The following is a 25,804-nucleotide window of genomic DNA, read 5'->3' as shown; positions in this document are numbered from 1 at the left end:
TGCCCCACACAGTGATGTCCTTGGCAACGGTCTCAAGCTGCATGACCAAAGGCAGCACTGCCTGGAGCTGTGAGTAAAGGGTCATCAATTCAGTCTGCATCTGAACACAGTAATTAGGATTCCTATCCGTACTGAAGACAGCGTTAAACTACACCACTCTGTTATTAAAATATGGGACTGTGCCTAGCAAATACACAAATACGCAAGAAATTCAAGAATTAGACTATAAAGTGCACGCTCCTTTTCCCACTCCTTGACAGCCATACTCTCGTGTTGTACTACTGCTACTGCAATGGAAGCTGGCACTTAACACTCTGAACTTTAATTCCATTCCAAAATTTCTTCCTTAGTTTTCTTCTCAATATACAAATTGAATAGCATTGGAGGTAGGCTACAGCCCTGTCTCACTCACTTCTGAACTACAGCTTCCTTTCCATTTCCCTGAACACTTATCAGCAATCTGGTTTCTGTACCAATTATTAATGATCTTTCACTTTCTGTAGTTTATCTCCACTACCTCCACACATTCGAAGAGAGTAGGACCAACACTGCCCGAAGCTCTATGAGAGCTATAAATGCTATTTTCGTAGGTTTGTCTTTCCTTAACCAATCTACAGAAAGCCGTTCAGTCAGTATTGCTTAGTATGTTCTGCGAACACGAATTTTTACAGATTGTTCAGTAATAAATACACGCCATATTCTTTGCAGCTGGCATTATTACATTAGTTTTGAAATCTGTATCTTATGATGCACGCAAGGTGAAATAGTTCTGTCATAGTTGGTCATCCAAAGGATCTCAATAATGAAGGCAATGTTTTCTCCAGACGAGTTAGATCTTTCAGTAGTCTGCTGAATTTTGCTAACATTATGGCATCTGTATCTCAATCTTTTAGAGGCCTTCTATATATTCTTTCCATGTCTCAGCCTTCTCTACTTTGCTAAGTACAGGCTTGCCAACTGAGCTCTTGACATTCAATTGCTGCTGCTTTTTCTCTGAAGGTTTCTTTCATTTTCTTACAAGTGACATTTTATAGTATAAACAGCCAAGCTTTACTATTTTCCTTTTAGCCATCCCCGATCAGCTGCTTTGCGTTTCCTGTCAATCTCACTTTTAGACAAATATTTTTCTTCTGCCTGCTTTATACACTGCATTTTTATATTATCTCCTTTTGTCAATGAAATCCTGTTTCTCATGTTATACAAAAACATCTGTCAAGTATCTGGGTGTGACCATTTGAATTGATCTCAAATGGAATGATCAGATTACACAAGTAACGGGCAAGGCGAACTCTAGATTGTGGTTTATTTGTATAATCCTGAAGCGATGCAGTTCTTCAACAAAGACAATTACAATATGTTAGTTCGTCCAGTCTTAAGAGTAGTGTTCGTCTGTATGGGACCCTTGCCAGTTGGGTCTGATTCAAGAAATTGAGAACGTCCAAAAAAGAGCGGTAAGATTCGTGACTGGTACATTTAGCCATCTCGAGAGCGTTACAAATCTCACAGAAAGTCTGAAGTGGGACACACTTGCAGACAGACGACGCACTAAACAGAAGGGACTGCTCACTAAATTCCAAAATTCGATCTTCGCCAACGATGTAGAGCATATATTATTGCCACCAACTTTCAAATCGTGCAATGATCACCATTCAAAGATATGGGAAATTAGAGCTCGTGATGAGGCATTCAGACAGTTTTTAATCTCTTGCGCGATCTGCGTGTGGAACAGAGGGGGAGTGGGAGTGGGAAGGGGGGGGGGGGGGCAGAATATGACTTTGGCGCGAATTGTGCCCTCCACCACACACCGCTTGGTGGCTAGCAGAGTATATACATAGATGAACAACTTCTACTTGGCTCTGTCTTGTCTATTTGATCCTATGCTGTATATTTCTTCTATCAACATTAGCAATCGTCATCTATTGCATTCCTCTCCCTTGTTTCAGTCAGTTGTTACCTATATTCCCTTGAAAATTCAGCAACCTGTCCAGATTCCATACCTCAATTCGCTGCATTCTGCAGTTTATTCAATTATAATCTGTAGCTCACATCCGATAAATTCTAGTCAGAGTGTACATTTGCTTCTGTAAATATTTTGCAGTTAAAAATCTAGCTTTTAAAACTAGTGCCTGTCTCTCTTCACATACCCAAGAGGATACTATCACCATTAAGTCATTCAGAAGAGCTCCATGCCCTCCAGAAATGTAACAGCTGAAGTTTCCCCTTACTTTCAGTTATTCGCATTACCAACATAGGAAGGCCATGTTGGCTAATGCTACAATCCCACATCGGTCACTCATCCAGACTGTTGCCCCTACAATTACTGGAAAGCCTACTGTCCCTTTTAATCAGCCATATGTTAGTCTGGCCTATCTACAGACCCCTCGTCCTCAACCCCCCCCCGCCCCCCACAACCTCCCACCCCGCCGCAAAGTGGGTATACCTGCGATACAACTGTCTATCACTGAGATACTGGAGCCACTCCATTGCGCTAGGGTCCATGTTGAAGGGGGGGGAGGGGGGAGATAACTATGATAAATGCATTGAAAATGTTCCAGACATTCATAACAAGTAATTAGGTATGTAATAACGATTACTACGTGAGCCGAAAGGCTGTTACTGCAGTCTGGAGCAAGAATATTCCACATGGACACTAGAAACTTGCATGTGGTGTTTTTCGAAATGCATCTTTGATCCTGAGACTTAAGTCCAACATTTTCTAGTACTTCCGACATCTGAATTTTATTCAATAAACCTTTCACATACATAAATTTCCAAGTTATACAGAATTTACTGCATCAAGAAAAAGACAGACAGCAAAAAATATACTTGTTTTAGGACTTTACCTGGAGCTCCTGTAGTCTCTACTATCTCCCCAGCCATCACCATTGGCACATTGGTTACTGGTACTCGAATAACCATCGTTTCGGCGCCCCCGGTAACTTGAGCTGCCACCACCTCCACTGCTACTACTGCTGCCGCTGTATTCTGTGCTCTGTTTGCTGGCTGAAATATTTAGTTGATGCCATTACATTTATTCTTCAACACGACAGGGACAGATAAAGAAGTGCAGTGAATGAGACAGGGGTAGGGAGGAGAGGGGGGTGGGGAGGGGAGAGAGGGAGGAGAGGGGGTTACAAAAATTAGAAATTAGCCAAACGTGTCTTAATTTAAAAAGATGGTGAGGTTTTTGTATACTTTTTTATGGTACTGTTATTAAACAGTCACCGAAATAAAGCAATGAGGCACAGAAATCACCTGCACAGTTTTTGTCACAATTGTCAGAGTCACAAATCTTAAGAAGTGTGGACAGTGAACAAACACAAAGAAACTGTATTAACAGCTTCAGTAGAGGGCCAGTACCCTGTTTTGAATGCAAAAAGCATTTTCTGCTAATCATATTAACCTTACTGCTCAGATCTGCAGTACTACATAATAATATAGTCTCCAGTACAGCACGTCTATGTAAACTTTATGTACTACAATTCCGTTTCACTCACACTTTGTGTCTATAATCTCTGCAATCCACAAGTCTCTCTCTCTCTCTCTCTCTCTCTCTCTCTCTCTCTCTCTCTCTCTCTCTCTCTCACACACACACACACACACACACACACACACACACACACACACACACACACACACACACACCACCACCCACCACCCACCACCCACCACCCACCACCCACCACAAACATCCCCTTCTCTGGTTGTGAATCTGAATATTATCCTGGTATTGGCCAAATAAATGAAATTTCTTCTTTCTTGCTCTTTAAAGTGTGTGCAATATGAGTTCACCCCTCACTGAGTCCAAAAATGTGTGCTCTGAATTCCTTTCACAGGAGTAGTTAGTTTGGAACATTATTTTTTCTGCTCACGGAATTCTGCGATTTCCTATTTGGACAAAAGAATGAGGGTTGTGGATGTGTAAGATTTCACTACTCTCTTAAAATCCTCAGCATTCTGAATCGCAGCTGTATTTGGTCTGGAAAAATTATGTTTTGTAGCATGGTGCTTCAGAAGACCCGTTACACCATCAGAAGGCCCCTTCCCATGACCAGTAGCACTGTACGGCCAGTCAGTTGGCACAAGCGACTTAATTCAAACAGCTGGTACAAATTTTTAAAAGGACAAGGAGCACCATCAGAAATAATGATGATCTTCTATGCCCCCGTTTGCAGTTGAAAAATTTTGCGCATTGCTAGCAAAACGTGCCGAGTCATGTCCTGTGTCACCATTTATAACTGCAACACTCGAGATCTTGTATTGAAAATATATCACCTCCTGCAAAAATTGAAACCTGGTCATTACTCCAATTGTACCCTTTTACTTCTAGTTGGAGAAATACAGACCAGCTCTCAGCTAAATCACAGTGAAGCACTAAACATAGTTCTTCAGCCTGTTCACACCCTTTCACTTCTGCAATATGATGATGTTGCAATTTCTTCAGATGCTGGTGTGTTACTGCTCTCACTGACCATTTACCAAGTTCATCAACGAAACTCAAAGGCAACAGTTTTCTTCATTAGTTTATTTTCCTCCCATGTTGCAATGTAATTTCTGCAGAGTTATCTGCTACATCTTCCAGACCAAGTATCTGTTAAGACTTCCCTTTCCAATGCAGTCACCACATTCTTGAAACAAACAAGTCTCTCACTTGACATCACAGACTACTAATGACTTCACGTGCCCAACGTACGAAGTGCAAAAATTTGCACAGTACACACATAAACAGACATCTCTAGATGGGTGCGGAACTACGCACTATGCACTAAGGTCATAGTGCATAAAATTTTGATCTTCCAATATGTGAAGTTGTATAGTTGCTCTTATAAATTGCAGAAGTTTCTTTAATACTGAGTCATGCACCTCTTCACTTTCACACCTTTTTGACCTTCAACTGTTACCCTTATACTCCTTTTACAGATCTCTCATTTCTTGATTTGTCTACCATGTACTTTGATACTGATGGAACGTGGTTCAAAATTGTATTCTTTGAAAATGTCTCCGGAATAACAGTTCAAACTTGCACCTTTTCGTTGTAGGATGCACAATACTCAACAGCTGAATTGATATTTGTGATAAATTCCTGGCATGAGGTGCAAAAGTGTTTTGGTTCATTTTCTTCAGAAGATGGAATTTCTACTTTGAAGAGTGTGGTCAGTTTTGCTGTAGTGTATTCATCCATAGCTTTAGTAATTTCTCTGCACTTTCTTGATGCCTAGAGCTTGTAACTCAACTTCACTGACCACGGTTCCTTAACAGGACGAACACCTACCTCTGTAGTTGACTGATTCAGTGTATTTAATTCTTCCTCTATTGGTGCAAAATCTACATCATCTGCACCATGGGAGGCTTCACCTTGTTCCAGTACCATCATTGTTGTTATTCTTTCAAAACATTTAGAACATAAAAAATAGCCATTGGAAACATCTTCCCTTTGAAACAGAGCATTCAAATGAGAACACTTATTCCCAACCCGAACAAAATATGTTTATTTGTCTTATATATCATTCTTTTATGGATATGCAAATAGTCAGCACACTTCAGTCTCCTGTGGCCCCAGTCAGAACACATTTCAAACAGTCCTTTTCACAAAACATACAGCAACTGTGTCGACTGGTAAATTTCTCACAAAAACACAGAACTCACTGGAGTGTCCCAAATTTCTTAGAAGCCTCTTCAGTAAACAAATTAGCATGAACAACGACAATATAGAAACCTGCAATGAACAACCACAACAAAGAAACTGACAAGAAACTACAACAAAGTCTAAGAAATATCTGCAAAGAGAGTGAAAAGAAATAACTCTAACAAAGACAATAGAAATAAACACTGTAACAAAGAAATTAGTAAGAAACAACATCAGTAAAGACATACATTATTACCCTTTAAAGTTAAAAAAATGATTTTTTTTAAATAAAACCTGTCCAACTTAAAAAGTGGAAGCTCTCCTTCACAGAGAATATAGTACTACATGGTACTAATCAACATTTTAAAATAAATAAAAAAATCAAATTTTTCTGGATTGGCATTTCTGAAAATAAAATTTTCTGTAAATTATAAATAAAATTCGAAAGGCAACAGTAAAAGAACTGACATATGTCCAAACGGAGGATACCATTATAACCATAATGCAATTATCTTTCAAATAAATAAAACAATAAATAAAATAAAATACAAAATACCTAGAACCATTACAGAGATACAGCATTTAAAAAAAAATTCTGAAAATTGCATCTTCAAAATGGTGAGTGCAGTATCATCTTTGGAGGTCTTTATCTCGAGGTAGGAATTTTTTTTGGAGAAAACAAAAAAAATACTTGTTTCTTTCTTACTCCAGAATTTTAACATATGCGAAATTCAATAACACCCGATACTATGAAGGTAACCCCCCTGAACCGGGGTTTCAGGTGACTTTTCTGAGCTCTATACTTTTTCTTAAACCTCTCCCATCATTTTTCTTAACCTCTCTCCCTTCCCCTTCAACCCACCTGCCAGAAGGAGCCATTGACTCCTAAAGTTTGCATACATAAAAACTTTTTTTGTGTGTGTGTTCTACCGCTGCCTGGTGAGCAGATTTTTTATCTACCCAATTACATTAAATTGCCAAGACAATTTTTATTTACATGCAGAACAACTTCTAAAGCTGCAAACATAAGAACTGAATCTGTAAAGGACTTTATACTGTTAACCAGCCACCTAATGTGAAATCTGAATATGATTCAGATCATGCAGGTCAGCACTTCAATACAAGAGGTACTTCATATCTTGATGGATCGTATTAGTGTGAATTTCTGAAAACAGTGAGAATCCTTAAGAGCCGGCACCACATTTTCCCCTTTAAAAGATATAGTGCATTTACAGAAAATAGCTGTCAGACATTAGCACTTATTCATTCAGACAAAACACTGCAACAGACCTAGCAGCCAGCAATGAAGCAAACTAGTGCAGAAAAGCAAAGGGTTTTGATGGTCATTTCTCGTCACTGCTCCTGACTGTGAACTCTGTACCGCAATACATTGACTAAGTAGGTATTCCAAGTTAAAAGAGAGTGATACTGCAAGCAGAATTGACTGGTGAGGCAAGAGCTTAATTTCAATTGTGTGGGCAGGAATCAGACAAAGGGAATGCTGTGCTGGCAGCTACCACATTTTTAACAAGCAAATCAATATGTTACCACACAAGGAACATGGTAGTTATAGTAATGAGAGTACAACAGAAGTGGTTAAACCACAACAGTGAACATACTGAACAGTGAAAGGTAGCCACCAGTGTGCAGCAACACTTATCAACAGTCTTTGTAAACATCACTGATAAAAATGGGAAGATGCACTAACACAAATTACTTCTTTACCGTGTACTCTGAGACTATGAGCTTAGCATATTGGATGAGATATAGCTCATCTGGTGGTCAGATACTAGTAAGTTTTATCAGTGAAATGTCACATGTTTCCAAGGTGCACGAGTTGCCTACTACAGCATGTATGCTGTCTACACATTACTACCACACACCAGCACAACTCCCAATGCACCCCTCAAAATATCCAGGTGGCTACTTCTTAATCACATATATGTTAGCAGATTCATCATTAGATATGCTTTATGAGATTGATTAGCTGCTTGAAACAGAAATTTTCTTTGACATCTTAACAATCATGTCAGTTGAGGGGAGAAGAAACTCAACCTTGCAAGTCACTGTTCAGTTCAATTGACTAGGCAAGATACAACCCGATCAAGTTCTATGTGTGAAAGGTACTGTCATGCCTTGCACACAACAATAGCATTAACATTCAGGTCCAACACTATGTCAGCAACAAAATGTGAAATTGACTTCTGTGCACACAGAGGAAGAGTGATTATGTGAGGAAAGTTGTACGAGAATTGTTCACAGGAACACAAATGGTAAATTTATGCTTAAACTTTTCAGAGAAAAACCAATCATGCAACACTAGTATTAAAAAAACTATCTGCTGTTTGCAACAGATAAGAGACTGTTACAGTAACAGCCAAATTTGACTTCAGTTATATGGAATTGATAGCCATAAATAGGGAAAACTGTGTTTATTACATGCTGCACTATGTAGTGCTTACACAATCAAGCAGTACCACACCAATAGAATTCAATCAGTATCTAATGTGTCTGGGAAGACATCATTGAACTTGCCTTAATTGTCTTGATAGTTATACCCATAGAAAAGATGACACACACATATGTACTACCACTTGACAATCACATATTGTACATCAGCCATGCCTTATGTTAGCAAGATGCCTGTTACAACTAGTAGAAGATGAAAGAATGACTTGCCCACAGGCAGTGAACATGTTACAAAGACACTACTATGTAGGAGGTGTGAGTGGAGCAGACACCATAGAGGAGGCACTCAGTGAGGAGCAAGAGCCGATTACACTACTACACACTGGAGGATTTCTTCTTCATAAGGGGCTGGGAAGGAGGAGGGGGCGGGGGGGGGGGGGGCGGTTGGCTGGTTTTCAACAAGGGAGGAAAGGACCAAACTGTGAGGTCATTGGTCCCTTGTTCCCTTTAAAATAACACAAGCAAAAGAAGAAACCAAAGGAAACTTACAGCACAATAACAGGAGAAAGGAAGAACCAGAAGAATGACAGGACAACCCCCACTACTATGGACACAGCAGGAAAAGAAAACCACAGAGAGAAGCAAGAAACCGGTAGAAGGGGTAAACAGGAGAGCAGATTACCATGGCTGGCCGACCACGAGAATAAAAAGGAAAATCCAGCCACTCTGTGACACATTAAAACATCCACCCTAAAGCATTAGAGTGGAGAACACGAAGGGACAAAGGATGTGCACTAAAACTTATACAGAATGATAAAACCCACAGTCCCTTATAAAACGTAAAACTAAATTAGCCGATGAGGCTAAAATTAATGGCAAGTCTGGTAACTGTAGAGTCCATCGCAGGGCAGCCAAAGGAGGACAGCTCACCAAGATACGGGTCACTGTTAGCTGTGTGCCACACCGACACTGAGGTGGGTCATCACAGCACAGGAGGTAGCCGCGTGTCACCCAAGTGTGGCCAACAGAGCCAGCAGAGAACCCCAGAGTCACTACGTGAGGCCCTCACGGAGGACTGCCACACATTCGTAGTCTCCTTAGTGGCACACAGTTTGTTGTGCGTGCTGAGGTTATGCCTTTTTGTCTCCCAAAGCCGCAAGACCTTGCGGCGTAGTACTGAACGTAATTCAGTTGCAGAGAAGCTGATCTCCATACGCGGTTCCTGTGTAGTCTGAATGGCCAGGCTGTCAGAAAGTTCGCTGCCTGGGATTCCAACATGAATTGGGGTACAGACAAACACCACTGAACGACTGGACCATTCCAGGGCAGAGACAGACTCCTGGATGGTCGCTACCAAAGGATGACGACGGTAGCACTGGTCGATAGCTTGTAGGCCACTCAAGTAGTCAGTACACGGAAGAAATGACTTCCAGGGCATGAACTGATGTGTTCAACAGCACGAAATATAGCCACCACCTCCACAGTGGAAACACTGCAGCCATCGGGCAAGGATTGCTGCTCTGCATGTCCTCCATGGACATATGCAAAGCCGATGTGACCCTCAGCAATAGAGCCATCGGTGTAAACCACTTCGTGGCCTCAGTGCATTCAAGAATCAAGAGGAAGTGACAGCAGAGAGTCGTGGGGTTAACTGAGTCCTTCGGGCCATATGAAAGGTCCAGGCGAAGTCGCGGCCTAGGTGTACACCATGGAGGTGTATGTGAATGGACCTCAAGTCAGGTGGTCAAGGCAAACCATAAATCACATTCCCATAGTCAAAGTGGGACTAAACAAGGGCTCTATAGAGGTACAGCAGTGTAGAGCAATCTGCACTCCAGTTGGTGTTGCTCAGGCAGCAGAGGGCATTGAGGTGCTGCCAGCACTTCCGCTTAAGCTGACGAAGGTGAGGAAGCCACGTCAATTGGGTGCTGAAAACCAGTCCTAAGAATCGATGTCACCACCAAAGTGAGTGGATTGGCATTAAGGTAAAGTTCTGGTTCTGGACGAACGGCACGATGCCGGCAGAAGTGCATAACACATGACTCTGCGGCCGGAAACTGGAAACCGTGGGCTAGAGCCCATAACTGCGCCTTGAGGATGGCTCCCTGTAGGTGCCGCTCAGCAACACCAGTACTGGTGGAACAGTACAAAATGCAGAAGTCATCTGCATACAGAGAAGGTGAGGTGGATGGCCCTACAGCTGCTGCTAGACCATTAATGGCCACTAAAAATAGAGGCGCACTCAATACGGAGCCCTGTGGGACCCCATTCTCCTGGATATGGTGGAGGGACTGGGGAGGGGGGCGGGGGGGGGGGGGGGAGCTATGGGAGGCACTAACTTGTTGGACACGGAAAGTATGAAGCGACAGGAAATTTTGGATAAAAATTGGGAGCGGGCCTCTAAGACCCCCCCTCGTATAATGTGGCAAGGATATGATGTCGCCAAGTCATACGCTTTTCATAAATCAAAACAGATGGCAACCACGTATTGGCGTCTGGTAAAGGCTGTTCGGATGGCAGACTCGAGGGACACACGATTATCAGTGGTAGAGCGGCCCTGGCGCAAGCCATCCTGACAGAGCCAGTAGGCCACGCAACTCCAGGAACCAACCCAACTGCCGACACACCAAAAGTTCCAGGAGCTTAAAAAGAACATTGGTGAGGCTGATGGGCAATAGCTATCCACATGAAGCATGTTTCTACCGGGTTTGTGCACCAGAATGATGGCGCTCTCCCACCACTGCGACGGAAAGACCCCATCGCACCAGATCCGGTTGAAGATGACGAGATGTACCTTGTAGTCGGATGAGAGATGTTTAATGATCTGACCACGGATCCAATCTGGTCCAGGAGCTGTGTCGGGGCAATGTGCAAGGGCACTGTGGAGCTCCCACTCTGTAAATGGGGTGTTGTAGGATTCACTGTGGCATGTAGTGAACGAGAGGACTTTCCCTTCCAGCCGCCATTGGAGAGTGAGAAAGGCTGGGGGGTTATTCTCCGATGCAGAGGCTCTACCACAGTGCTCGGCAATTGCGTTTGCTTTGGTAGATAACATGCCATTTATTTTAACACTGGGAACACCTGTTGGGGTGTGGTACCCAAAAACACATTTGATCTTTGTCCAGACGTGAGAAGGTGACGTATGGCACCCAATGGTCGAGATACTCCTGCTCCCATCGTTTGATCAGTTGGCGAACCCGAGTGCGGAGCCGTTTAAAGGCTATGAGGTGCACCAGGGAAGGGTGGTGTTTATAGGGCTGTAGATCTTGCAGACACTTCTTAATTGCTTCAGTGACTTCTGGCAACCACCAAGGGACTGCCTTTTGCCGGGCGCACCCTAAAGACTGAGAAATCGTGTTTTCTGCTGCAGAAACGATTGCTGTAAACACCTGCTCAACCCTCACATCGATGTTACCATGTGGGGGAGATTCAACAGTGACAGCAGAGGTGAAAGTTTTCCAGTCCGCCTTGTTTAGGAGGTTTACAGAAGATGTTCATAGTATGTGATGTCAGTTTTGGGTTGAACCACTTGAATCAGTCTTTGTAAATGTACCTTGGTTACCTGGATAATTTTGGATTGCAGCTAATTTGCCTCTCAATAGGTAATATTGCTTGGAATTGGTGTTAGTCATTTATCATGTAAGGTCTATTTTCGTCTAGTTATCCTCACATCCTGGATATAAGGCAAGTGAAATGTTAAACCTTTACCTGTAATGTAGTGTCCCAAGTTGCTTCAAAACGAGCTTGTGCCAATGAAAGTCAAAATCAACATTGTTAGGAACTGACTGTGTTGATAGATTGGTAAGAGGTCTATCTCTACCTCTCCCCCCGCTCCCGCTCTCCCCCCTGCTCCCCCTACGGCCTTAGGTAAGAGTCCGTGGGCCTGACACCAGGGCAGTGACAGGAAGATGGGGAATGGTCACTAGCACACAGCCCCTAATAACAGAGGGATCACTCTGGTGAAGCCTGCGCTGTTAACTCCCTACATATGCCATGGAGTAGATGCCCATCTCTCTGGGGTATCGGGACTCCGGGCAATGGTCATCTTGTCAGGTGGCCCTTGCTGAGGCTGGGTGGTGCCCATGGGGAGTGCCTCTAGTCAGAGTGGGTGGCATCAGGGTGGATGACAAGCCATAAAGTGTAGTGTGTCATGTCTTGCTGGTGGTCTGCCAGCAGTCTCTAAGCGAGGAAAGTCTTACTTCAGTGCTAAGAAATATGATCCCAAATCATTCCCCTCTCTTGCCACACCATGGGAGGAATGTCAAGCTCAGAATGTCAGAGAAGCTTATTCACCCTAGTACATCGTATGTACTATAGTTGATGGGGAATCTCATGTCCGTGAAGCCCCATTTTTTTGTGGAGCAGTTGGAGGACAAGTTTGGGGACGTGGTGGGCTAGTCCAAAATACTCTAGGTCAGTCTTGATAAAAATAGTATCCTCTGCCCAGTCACTGGCATTACTCGTGTGTGACAAGTTGGGGAATACTTCTGATACCATCATGCCCCATAAGAGCGTAAATATGATCCAGGGTATTATATTCCACGGGGACCTTCTTTTGCAATCTGACGACGAGCTGTGCGCCAATTTAGAGAGGCGATGTGTTCCTTTTGTCCGGCACGTCCATTACGGTTGAAGGGATAATTGGGTTGCCACCAGTGCCTTCATCTTGTCCTTCAAGGGCGAGACATTGCCCGTGGTCAAGGTAATGCTCTACTGCTGTGACATCAAGCCATATATCCCTTCCCCAATGCAGTGCCTTAAGTGCTGGCCATATGTCTTCCCGCTTTATTTCCAGCGTCACATGCCGAGATTGTGGATGTCCATCACATCCCAATACTCAATGTGCCCCACCTCCCATATGTGTCAACTGCAGAGAGAATCATTCACCTTGCTTGCCAGACTGCAGGATTTTACAGAAGGAAAGGAAATCATGGAATATAAGACCCTGGGCCGACTGAACTACACTGAGGACAAGGGGAAATTTGAACGCCTACATCCTGTGGCTATGACCTCTACTTACACTGCTGCTACAAGGAGAGTTGTTGCCCCATCAGTTCCTCGCATTCTTGTCACCAATCAGAACCAGAAGACTACACTTGCCCCCTCAATGGTGGGGGGAGAGGCGGCACTCCCTCCCTGTTGCTCCCGCACCACCTACTTCCGGAGCAACTCCCCCCACGCAACCATTGGGGATATTAGTCCCCAGTCCCCACTTCTAAGCTGGAGAAGCTTAAGTCTTCTTTGGCTCCTCTCGCTAGATACTTTTGATCCCTCCCTTCCCCGGTTTCTGCCACCAGTGGCTGAAGAGCTCAAAAGCAGCTAGTTGTAGGGCTTCACACTCATCCTCAGTCCTGGAGACTGAATCAGTGAACCCCTCCCAGCCTGGTAAACCCAAGGAGCAGCGAGAGAAATCCGAAAAGAAAAGATTCTGGCATCCACTGAGGACCTAGATCTCACTGGACCCTCAGACACAATGGATATAGACTGCTCAGGCAAAAAGTCGATGGCAGCTGGTGACCCTGAGGCGTAAACTGCCTCATTGAATGTTCCATGCTTTCCCAGTCTCACGATGTTATCCTACAGTGGAATTGCAGCAGTTTTTTCCACCACCTGGCTGAGCTATGGCAACTGTTAAGCTTTACACCTGCTTTCTGCATTGCCCTCCAGGAAACCTGGTTCCTGGTAATGCTGACCACTGCCCTCTGCAGCTCTAAGGGATATTACAGGAACTGTAGTGACTATAGTAGTGTCAGGTGGAGGTAGCGTTCATGCCCTAAATTCAATCTGTAGCGCAACTGTGCCCCTTCAAACCCCTCTTGAAGCTGCGGCTGTCAGATTAAGGATGGAACAGGAAATAACTGTCTGCAATGTATATCTTTCTCCAGATGGCGCAGTACCCCTGAATGTATTAGCTACACTGATTGATCAATTCCCTACACCTTTCCTAGGTTTGGGAGATTTTAACACCCATAACACCTTGTGGGGTGGCACCATGCTTACTGGCCAAGGCAGATATGTGAAAAATTTACTGTCACAACCTGACCCCTGCCCTTAAACACTGGGGCCGCCACACATTTCAGTGTAGCTCATGGTAGTTACTTGGCCATTGATTTATCAATTTGCAGCCCAGGACTTCTCCCATCTATCCACTAGAGAGCACATGACGACATGTGTGCTAGTGACCGTTCCCCATCTTCCTGTCTCTGCCCTGGCGTCAGGCCCATGGACTCTTACCCAAGGCCATAGGGGAAGTGGGGGGAGAGGTAGAGGTAGACCTCTTACCCAATCTACACTCCTGGAAATGGAAAAAAGAACACATTGACACCGGTGTCAGACCCACCATACTTGCTCCGGACACTGCGAGAGGGCTGTACAAGCAATGATCACACGCACGGCACAGCGGACACACCAGGAACCGCGGTGTTGGCCATCGAATGGCGCTAGCTGCGCAGCATTTGTGCACCGCCGCCATCAGTGTCAGCCAGTTTGCCGTGGCATACGGAGCTTCATCGCAGTCTTTAACACTGGTAGCATGCCGCGACAGTGTGGACGTGAACCGTATGTGCAGTTGACGGACTTTGAGCGAGGGCGTATAGTGGGCATGCGGGAGGCCGGGTGGACGTACCGCCAAATTGCTCAACACGTGGGGTGTGAGGTCTCCACAGTACATCGATGTTGTCGCCAGTGGTCGGCGGAAGGTGCACGTGCCCGTCGACCTGGGACCGGACCGCAGCGACGCACGGATGCACGCCAAGACCGTAGGATCCTACGCAGTGCCGTAGGGACCGCACCACCACTTCCCAGCAAATTAGGGACACTGTTGCTCCTGGGGTATCGGCGAGGACCATTCGCAACCGTCTCCATGGAGCTGGGCTACGGTCCCGCACACCGTTAGGCCGTCTTCCGCTCACGCCCCAACATTGTGCAGCCTGCCTCCAGTGGTGTCGCGACAGGCGTGAATGGAGGGACGAATGGAGACGTGTCGTCTTCAGCGATGAGAGTCGCTTCTGCCTTGGTGCCAATGATGGTCGTATACGTGTTTGGCGCCGTGCAGGTGAGCGCCACAATCAGGACTGCATACGACCGAGGCACACAGGGCCAACACCCGGCATCATGGTGTGGGGAGCGATCTCCTACACTGGCCATACACCACTGGTGATCGTCGAGGGGACACTGAATAGTGCACGGTACATCCAAACCGTCATCGAACCCATCATTCTACCATTCCTAGACCGGCAAGGGAACTTGCTGTTCCAACAGGACAATGCACGTCCGCATGTATCCCGTGCCACCCAACGTGCTCTAGAAGGTGTAAGTCAACTACCCTGGCCAGCAAGATCTCCGGATCTGTCCCCCATTGAGCATGTTTGGGACTGGATGAAGCGTCGTCTCACGCGGTCTGCACATCCAGCACGAATGCTGGTCCAACTGAGGCGCCAGGTGGAAATGGCATGGCAAGCCGTTCCACAGGACTACATCCAGCATCTCTACGATCGTCTCCATGGGAGAATAGCAGCCTGCATTGCTGCGAAAGGTGGATATACACTGTACTAGTGCCGCCATTGTGAATGCTCTGTTGCCTGTGTCTATGTGCCTGTGGTTCTGTCAGTGTGATCATGTGATGTATCTGACCCCAGGAATGTGTCAATAAAGTTTCCCCTTCCTGGGACAATGAATTCACGGTGTTCTTATTTCAATTTCCAGGAGTGTATCAACACAGTTAGTTCCTAACAATGTTGATTTTGACTTTCATTGGCACAAGCTCGTTTTGAAGCAACTTGGGACACTACATTACAGGTAAAGGTTTAACATTACACTTGCCTTATATCCAGGATGTGAGGATAACTAGACGAAAATAGACCTTACATGATAAATGACTAACACCAATTCCAAGCAATATTACCTATTCAGAGACAAATAAGCTGCAATCCAAAATTATCCAGGTAACCAAGGTACATTTACAAAGACTGATTCAAGTGGTTCAACCCAAAACTGACATTACATACTATGAACATCCTTCTGTGAACCTCCTATGGCCTGCGAGTGAATCAATAACCAAATAAGAGCAAAATTTTTTTACTTGAAGTTAACTCCATATTTTTTGAATGTGTTCTTTATTTTCCCTTAATTCCCTTCACAATAAACCTATATGAAATTAGGTAACATGAAACTGCTAGAACCTGTGAACTTCTTGATGGTAGGGAAGTCGTCGTATGTGGACTGTCAAAATACAGTATCAACACCAGAAGTATAGGAGACTATATTCGTGTTACGTATTATTTCATCTTTAACTCTTGAGTGGGTGCATCTACTATGTGCCAACCACAAACAGGGTGCATACGTGGACAAGAAAAAAAATCCAGGATTTTTCCTGGATCTCCCGGTTAAAAATACGTTTTCTCCTGAGCGAAAATACATTTTTCCATGTTAAGTGACAGTATACTTTCCGTCGGAACTGTAAAACTTACCAATCCTTTGAATAGATATGGTTTTATACAGCAGCATAGAATTTCTCGGCACTTTAGAAAACAAAACTCAGGGGGGAAAAACACGTTTTGGAAAGATCTTTGATAAGCAGCTACATGTACGCTGCAAATTTTCGTATTACGGAAGTATGAATTCGAATTCCACCAACAGGAAAAGTTAATGGTTTAAGTTATTATACATAGTGTTGCTACAAGTAAAGCAAAGCTTTCGCATATAATATTTGTCTCTAAGATTAATAAGCTACAAGAGAAGCTAAGCTTTCACATATAATGTTGATCTGTTTAGCGCATGTTACACCTTAAGATACATCATACAAACACGCCAGAAAAATTTTTAATACCGACATAAATCAATGATCTTCTGGGCTCAAAAATCTTCTACATGGCTCATCATCAAAGAGTCGATTTTTAAATGAGAGCTCTGTGATTTAAGAAATTCATCATACATTCGCGCACATAGTTCATCTTCCGTAAAAAAAAAAATCTACTTTGAAAATAACGCTTTTCGAACCACAATTCGCAATATTTTCCCGCGACCTGTCAGAAATAGATTCATTTCAGCAGTTGCCAGATAGCGCAGGTTAGAGGTGTCACCGCACTTGTGCAGCTACGGTGACATAGGAAGTCAGTATGTTCGTACATGTAAAACATTAAAAGATCTTACATTATGTCATAAAAAAACAAGACATCAGAGGATACTCCAAGAGTGTCTGAATTTTGTGAACCATACTAAAATACATTGTTCGCCTTAAAGCGCACATTCATATGTCCAGATTCCCAATGACGTAGGCCTCGACCTGATATTAAGTTTTTCGGTATGGGTTTCGGGACATAAATTTTCTTGGAGTACCAGTACTCTATTATCTCATCTTTGGTTCTTTATTATGGCATAATAATGCTGTAAGATGAAAACGTGCACTTTAAATGCAGCGAACAGTTAAAACTAGCAAATAGTGTGGAATTAAACACTTCGTTTCAAATAAATTTACTGCCTCAGAGGAAATCTTAATAAAGGCCAAATTTCTTTAGCAAACCGACAAAAATAACTTCATTGTTCTGCAAGCCAATTAATGCGTGACTGTCAGAAAGGTGGAAATAAAATAAAATCTGAAACTAGTAACATATTTAAGCGTTCTGTAATTATGTGAATGTATTTTAATTCACTTGATAGCTCCCAGCCACAGAAATCTGTCTTGTTTTCATTTGACGTGAGAGCAGTAAACGAAGAGGAAACAGAAAAATCACTAAATGTACACACGGGTCACGTGGAGACTTCCCCCCCCACCACCACCCCACGCCACCCCACTATAACTCAGACCGCTCTGCGCACGTCTTTCTGACGAGTCTGATACATAAAACGTATGTTCGAGGAAATGTAAGACATGTTATATGGTCTTTAGTGAGACCAAGTGCAGTGCCATGCCTCTTCAAACAATATTTTTATACCGCATGTCACTGTATTGTGCTCTGTGGAACTCAAACGTTTATATTTTGCAATGCATGCCATCAAACTATTTCAGGACACTACAGGTAGTGCCTCTCCTCCTCCCAGTCGGCCAGTTTGACATCTTGTCCCTCTAAAAAATAAAAAAATAAAAATAAACGCAATTAATACTGGATGAGATTATTTGTAACCGGGAGAACAAGAACTCTTCAGAAAATCTGGCCTTTTTATTGCCTATTAGCTAATAACTTGCTCTTCTTTGTGATATAAAATTAAATGTACGATACCTAAAACCAGTAAAGACAAGAGACAGGCAAGACATACACATTTCTTCAGTCCTTAGGTCCTAGCAATTTTTCTCTCTAATCTTGCTGCAGCTTTACATGGCGTGCTTTCCTTTCTGCAAAAGAACTATTACCAAAGTTCAAATGTTTTGCTACATGAAAAATCGAAATTTCGTCGTCTAATACTAAAAAAGCTGTTAATACATATAATACCCAAGTGGTGTGGTTTCTCAATTTGATTAGGTCTATTTTGTCACTATGTGCTGGAAAAAACAAAATAGGCTTTTCTAATATTGCAGCAATTGTGACACACACAAAATAAGCGAGACTGTTTTGGCAATAATGATCATTTTTATAGTACTACAATATAGTTCACGAAGTACCAATACAAAATACCTATTTGGCCTACCCCAATCAAACAACTTTATGTTTGGAGATAGTTTCACATTTCATTCATACGCTCAAATTTCTCACGACCGAAACTGATGAGGATTCCCCTGGCAGAGACATCACATACACTATGCACACAATCAAAAGTCAACTTATAATTCTTTCAGAAATCAACGTAGAATGTGTTAAAAAATGTCCAAAAACCAGCAGGGGTGCGTTTCAAAATCGTATGACTAATTGATAGACTGATTGCGCTGGATGCTAGGTGCTTTGTGAAACAAAGCTTTTTTCCTCAAGAATATAAATTTGTCGCCTCCCACTGAAACTGCCACCCGGTTCAGACACTCCGGTTTGCAGCCCCCCCAGGGGCATGACCGAAAAACTGCAATTTTCTGTGACATATTAGAGGCACAAAAAAGAACTGTCTTGCTTTAACTTCAGTAGTATGCTAAACTGAAGTCTGATCAGCACATTGTCTTCAAACTGTAATTTAATAAACTAGAATTCTAATTTCACTTGTTATTTTCACCATTAGTATTTACTTCGTTGTGTCCCTGCTCAACACCCCCCCCCCCTCCCACCTCCCCCAACCCCCGATTCAGATATTGATTAAACCTGCCCTCCCCCATTCCTAATGAAGACATTACTTCTTTATGGCCTTTTGCCTCTCATCATTTCTATACATATGATGAAACTTGGCAGCATTACTGTTTAGCCAATCTTGATACTTCTATCTTCACCAATTGTTGAAAAATCACAACATACTCTGTTAAAGGATGTGGAAAGGAAAGAAAATAGGCATAAAATTCTATCCGTATTTAAGACGCACACATACTTAAAACGACATGCATTAGAAATTACACAAACTCTTGAGTGATAAGCTTTTAAAGCTTTTTTTACACATTACTGCAAAGTGTAATTTAAGGAATCACCTGCTAAAGCCTTGTTTCGCAGATGTGGAGGCACGTAGCGACCACCTGAAGGCTGGTGACCGCTCTCCAAGTCCAGACCAGCAAACTAGAAGGGGAGAAAATAACATGTAATCTTACAAGTTGTTTAAAATAACACAAAAATTTGTCAAATTCACATACAAGGCAAATGAAAACTAAATACAATTTAGCCACAGTTAACTTTTATTGGCACTGTGTGATCATCTCTTCAACGTTGAAAATAGAACACACAATTTCAAGCAGAAAGGGAGGTAGATAGTCTGCACCTTTAGATTTCACAGCTTCTGCACAGACAACTCTGCTCATTCAGTTTTTCAAACTATAATGGCACTTCGGACTTGGTACTGTTCACTTCCATGGCATATAATGAAACAGCTTTAGAGTCATAACAAAGTGCCAATCTCCTTTCAGAACTGCAGACCACAGCAGCTTGCTATCTGTGTGTAAATATCACCTCACTATACTCCATTGGACTGTGGAGACGCTAAGTTTATGCCACAATCTTATCTCACTTGCTACCTACTGAGTAAATAGCTGAAGGAAATAGTCAATCTAGTCTTCCAGCTCTCTGTTCCTTCATCATCTGGCCAATAGTATCAATTTTTGAAAATTAACTTTTAAAAGTGCCGCAATAATTCTGAAAAAGGTTGAGAAGTTTTAATATCAAATATGAGAAACTCTAATAGATTTGAGAATCAAAGATAAGGTACTTAGCAAACGGTTCATAAGCAGACAGGTACCAACACTAGGTACCTAAAACCAAATTACAGGCTTGGGAACCTACCCTTTTTTTGTCAGTCTTGCACAGCTATCAGGCATAACCCCTATGACCATAGGTTGACAGTTCATGCTCTTGAACTGGTAGTGACACTGTCATCGTGGACCAGTGCACTATACCTCCATCTACATCTATAATCTGCAAACCATTGTTAAGTGTATGACAGTATGCCCCATTGTACCACTTATTGGGGGTTCTTCCCATTCTATTCACATATTGAGCATGGGAAGAAAGTGTTTAAATGACTATGTGCTGTAATTAATCTAATCTAGTCTTCTTGAGCCCTATGTGAGTGATAAGCAGGGGGTTGTAGTATATCCTAGTTGTCATTTAAAGCCAGTTCTTGAAACTTTGTAAGAAGGCTCTCTCAGGATAGGTCGCGTCCATCTTCAAGAGTATTCCCAGTTCTATGTCTTCAGCATCTCTGCGACTCTCCCACAGGTCAAACAAAGCTGTGACCACTCACACTGCCTTCCACCGTATACCTTCAATATATCCTCTTAGTCCTATTTGGGACTGGTCCCACACACTTAAGCATTATTCCAGAATGGGTTGGCAAAGGCGATTTATAAGCAATCTCCTTTGTAAATTGTAGACTGATTGCACTTCCCCAGTATTCTACCAATAAACCAAAGTCTACCACCTGCTTTACCCAAGACTGAGCATATATGATAATTCCATGTGATATCCCTTTGACGCATTAGACCCTGGTATTTGTAGAAGTTGTCCAATTCCAACTGTGACTCACTGGTATTATAAGACACTACATCTTCTTAGTTTTGTGAAGTGCATAATTTTATACATACAAACATTTAAAGAAAGTTTCCAACCTTTGCATCACCTGGAATCTTATAAAGATCTGACTGTTTCTGCAGGTTTTTTTCCAGACAATACTGCATTATAAATAACTACCATCTGCAGAAAGTCTGAGGTTACTATTAATATTGTTCACAAGGTCATTAATATATAACATGGACAGCAGGGGCACACCTGAAGTTACTTCTACTTGTAGCAATGACATACAAAATAACATGCTGGGTCCTCCCTACCAAACAATCTGAGAAAGACCTAGTTTCAAATGGGAGTGGTTTTAAGGTTTTAATATAATATGGTATTTGTAAAAGTGTTGAGTACATTCGATTTTCAGCGTTTCACAAAAATTGCCGTCTTGGCAACAAAACTGTGACTATTGGTAGATAGTATGTCAATGAAATTTTTTATTCCACATCCCTATGTCAATGATCTATCATGTATCAAGTTTCATGTTCAGCATGTGTTTACGAGATATTAGAAGCCAAAGTTTACATTTTTCACACTTAGATTTTCATCCCTAACTTTGATTCAAATTATCTAGCATTGTTAGCCTGTGTGGATAACCACACTTTTTTGTGGTTAAAACCATAGTCTTTCTAATGAACTTAGTTTGGAAAGATTTAAAGAACGTAGTTTCGTTGCAAAACCAGATTGAAAATACTGCATTTTGGATCTTATTACAAATCTACAACATTACACTTAATTTATTCAATACTGGAATGTGGTATGTAAATGAAAGTTCATATTTGAGAACCTTCTAGAATTAGGTTGCTGCATGCTAAGTTTCACTTAAATCGTACCTTTAGTTCCAGAGATAAACCAAGCTCTGAATTTTTTGGGGGCAATTTTGTCTCTAATTTTGTGTCTGAATATGACTCAGAAAATTGTCCAACATGTAATAGCTCAAATTCGGCAGAAATTCATACTCTGCTATGTGCAAAGTTGTGATTGGAGTCAAACAAGTGACTATCTCCAACAGAGTTGCTTCAATGAATGTTAAACATTACCGACATCTTTTGGGGACATGTGCAAAAATTCTCATAAAATTTGATGAGAATCCATGATGGTCAAGCAGAGGGGCCTAGGTGAGTTGGTATGGAATGAGCCACGCCGGACCTGACACTATTCAATCACATCCTACAGAAGCTCCATTTCAAGAGGGAGTTTGAAATCTGGTAACTGTACTGCCCAGCATTTGGGCAGGTAGTTTCCTGTTTCAAGAATACATTGTGCTTCAGTATTATGAAAATTACCCAGTAACTTGGTTCCCCACATGCCTACAGGTGTTTTCTGTCTGTTAACACTGAGAAAGAGTTCTATGTTGACCACTCCTTTGCATATGACTAACACTGAGGCAAAATTTACGGAAACTACAGAACATTGTTCACCATAAATCTATTTCAGTTGCATCACCCATAACACCATCAGAAAACAGTAAGTTTTCAAAGTCTGCAGAGAATGATCGATGAATGGAAGCCTTTACCCAAAGATCAATTGTGATGCTCTCTGGAGAAAAATGACCTACAGTGCACTACGTTTTCTCATGCAATTAAATTAGCAAGCCAGACTGTTTAAATTATAAAAATATTGTCAATGTAAATCAGCACCTATATTAAAACAACTTTGTGATTGATGTTTGAATGAGGTCAGTCTTAAGTGTCATATGCTCGCTCTGTTGTCTCTTGCCATGACACAGAATCTAACAATTTTATAAGTCCGGCAATTTTCTTTGTCTCAACTGACTAGTTATGTTGAGCCTACTGCAGCACCCCTGGCGTATCATTTCTGTACTAAGACACAATTGATGAGTGTGATCTTTTATGTTTAAACACCACTGATCAAACTGCCTCTCTGCTGAATGCAGTCTGTTGTTCTGGTTAGTGCTCATATTTGGTTATTAAAGGGTACTTGTGTGTGCTTTTCACAGATATCCCACAATATGAGTTAGGATAAACATACTGATGACATGGTATGTTGAGCAGCAGACAAGCACCAAGCACATTTAGAAGTTTACCATTGATTATTATTAACAGTAATTTTATAACACTACTATACATTTGTTTTCATCTAACCACAACAAAAATGTAAAGAATGCACAGAATATTAAAGATATCGCAAAATTACTTTGATTCTATCTACCAGAACATTCTCTTCCTGATATGCAGCAACCAGTAATACTATGATTCTTAGGCCATTCAATTTTTTTGCAAAACATCATAAATATTTTAAAATAGAAATGATTAGTAATCTACTGCAGTTATACAAATTATCTACAATTGCAACGACAGTAGCCACATGTGTCCTGCTGAAGAACAGACTGCTGAACGGGGAGGGGGGGGGGGGGGGGGAGGTGGTTCAGGGAGACATACTTTGGTTTCTGTGCATGCGCAGTCTTAACACATACTAAGGATTATAGAACTGCTGCCTGAAAATGCGCACTGTCACACTGTTGAATAACCTTTTTGTTATCATTGAAGGTATCATTACAGATTTTGTTTAATGTAGGAAGTGAACAAATCTGATAGAGAACTGCTGTTTGACCTTTTTTGGCATAGGCTAGGCTTTCATGAATATAACTACCAAGTTTCATGGAAAAAAATAATGTCTCTTCTCACTGATGAAGGCACTGAAGTTCTGAAAATTTTCAATAAACTGGCACATTATCTTGTATTTTGCTGTCAACAACATGGACATCTAGCGCCGTTTTGTGGAAAACGAGAAAAATACAAAAGATTAAGATTTGGCATCCTGCTGACTAGAGTATTACAGATTCAGCACAGGTTCAGACTAGGAGGAAATCTGTTGAATTCTTTTCAAAGGAATCATCCTAAAATTGTTCTCCAGTGATTCATGCAAACCATTGGAAACATAAATCTGAATAATGAGATGATACACATATTGTGATGATGATCACAATGTAAAGTGGAAGTGGACAACTTACTGAGAAAGGAAAGTGAACATGCCTTGTCTATAGCCTCAGTATAAGATAATTACAAGGGTAACAAATGACAGCAGAGGAGTTTCTTAAATATTATGTAGTGTAAGGTATACCAGGGGTTTGAGTGGAAAAGTAAGGTGAGAAATTATTCAGTGGAATATTACCTATCCTACTGTCATATGACAATCGCCTAAAAAATTTGATGTGAACAATGTACCTTCTGTAAAGTCTTAAAAAACCCGAAGAAAATATGGTTGTGTGTCAGTCATACATTTAGTGGAAGATAATTAAGGAGCAGTTCCTAGGGACACACATGTACCCTGGGATGACTCATCGGTGAAGAGGACAGTAGTCCACTGTGTTCCAATATCTATTTCTTTGGATGCACATCAAGTGTTTGAAATTGAATTAGTCCATATACACCATCAGACATGTTTTGCGAGATGAAAAGTGTGTGATAAATATGAAGAAATGAATGCAAAATAAACATTTTTAGACCTGCAGTTAGAACTAGAGTGGTTCCAGTGAGGATACGAAAGCTGCTACCATGACAGGAACAGTCGTCTCCTGTTAGTATCAAAAATGGCTCTGAGCACTATGGGACTTTACTTCTAAGGTCATCAGTCCCCTAGAACTTAGAACTACTTAAACCTAACTAACCTAAGGACATCACACACATCCATGCCCGAGGCAGGATTTGAACCTGCGACCGTAGCAGTCATGCGGTTCTAGACTGTAGCGTCTAGAACCACTCGGCCACCCCGGCCGGCTCCTGTTAGTAATCATGGTGTTCAATATGTAGATAACCTTGGGTCATGGGGCTGGAGAGTCCTTCAGTGATTACAGAACTGTGTCTAAAATCCAACCCAATGGCATGAATTGCTTGCTTGATAAACCAGAGTGTAATCGACACCTGTAGAAACAAGTGGAAAGCAGACATAGGCAGGCAGCAGCAAACCTGAAAGGCAAACTCAAACAGAAGCCAGATCTGAGATTTCAAAGCCATGCAAATAATTGTGTGGGATTCCTATATCCACTTATTGGCGACACACTAGCATCAAGTATGTGTCCTGTCTTCTGAATTGAGCTATAAACATACAAATGGATTATAAATGGATCAGTTGGTTACCTGGAGTTTAAGGGACTAAAAAGTTCCTCACTCAAGTAGTGGTTTATCTAGAGTGAATTATGTCCAACAGAAATTGGATCAGGTTACGAAAGTTTGTAGAAGAGTTAAAAGTGAGGCATTGAAGGCAATACCGGAAACAGTAGAGCAGAGAAATAATTTACAGATGAGAAACGTACTTAGGTCGGGCCACTGTAGGTTGGGACAGTTGGCGGGGGGGGGGGGGTCTCCAACAACTCATCTGTCATCTGTGGCGAAAGAAACTGCACCTGCAACAGACCCCGACCCCCCCCCCCCCCACCACACCAATTAAGGGAAGGATGGGTACAGAGTAATGAATGTCTTCTAGCAGGCTACAAATATAGTGAGATCAATAGGCACAGTCAACAAAATAACACCAGAAACAGTAAAGCGTCAATTGGTGCTTGGTGTCACAAAAGTGTCCCCTCCCCTCCTCACCACTTTGCAAGCAAAGAGCCATTCAACCTTCAATCCACCATAGACCAAGTATTAAAGAGATGAATCATACACACAATACATTGGAGTGATACCCCTAAAAT

At 42.2% G+C, this 25,804-nt stretch overlaps 1 protein-coding gene across 1 annotated transcript in view; it reads right to left on the bottom strand.

Moving 5' to 3' along the window:
* Nucleotides 1-25,804, bottom strand: part of LOC126161939 (ATP-dependent RNA helicase DDX3X) — a 171,368-nt gene that overhangs the window by 130,040 nt on the left and 15,524 nt on the right. The window contains exons 2-3 of the mRNA XM_049918114.1: nucleotides 19,572-19,656; nucleotides 2,844-3,003 (exon numbers count right to left, since the gene is read on the bottom strand). Of these exons, the coding sequence (XP_049774071.1) occupies nucleotides 2,844-3,003; nucleotides 19,572-19,656 (245 nt within the window). The remainder of the gene's footprint in view (nucleotides 1-2,843; nucleotides 3,004-19,571; nucleotides 19,657-25,804) is intronic.

This window comes from Schistocerca cancellata, chromosome 2 (assembly GCF_023864275.1).
Source record: "Schistocerca cancellata isolate TAMUIC-IGC-003103 chromosome 2, iqSchCanc2.1, whole genome shotgun sequence".
Lineage (NCBI taxonomy): Eukaryota > Metazoa > Arthropoda > Insecta > Orthoptera > Acrididae > Schistocerca > Schistocerca cancellata.
The sequence above is the reverse complement of the archived record's forward strand: the minus strand, read 5'-3'. Positions and strand labels throughout refer to the sequence as shown.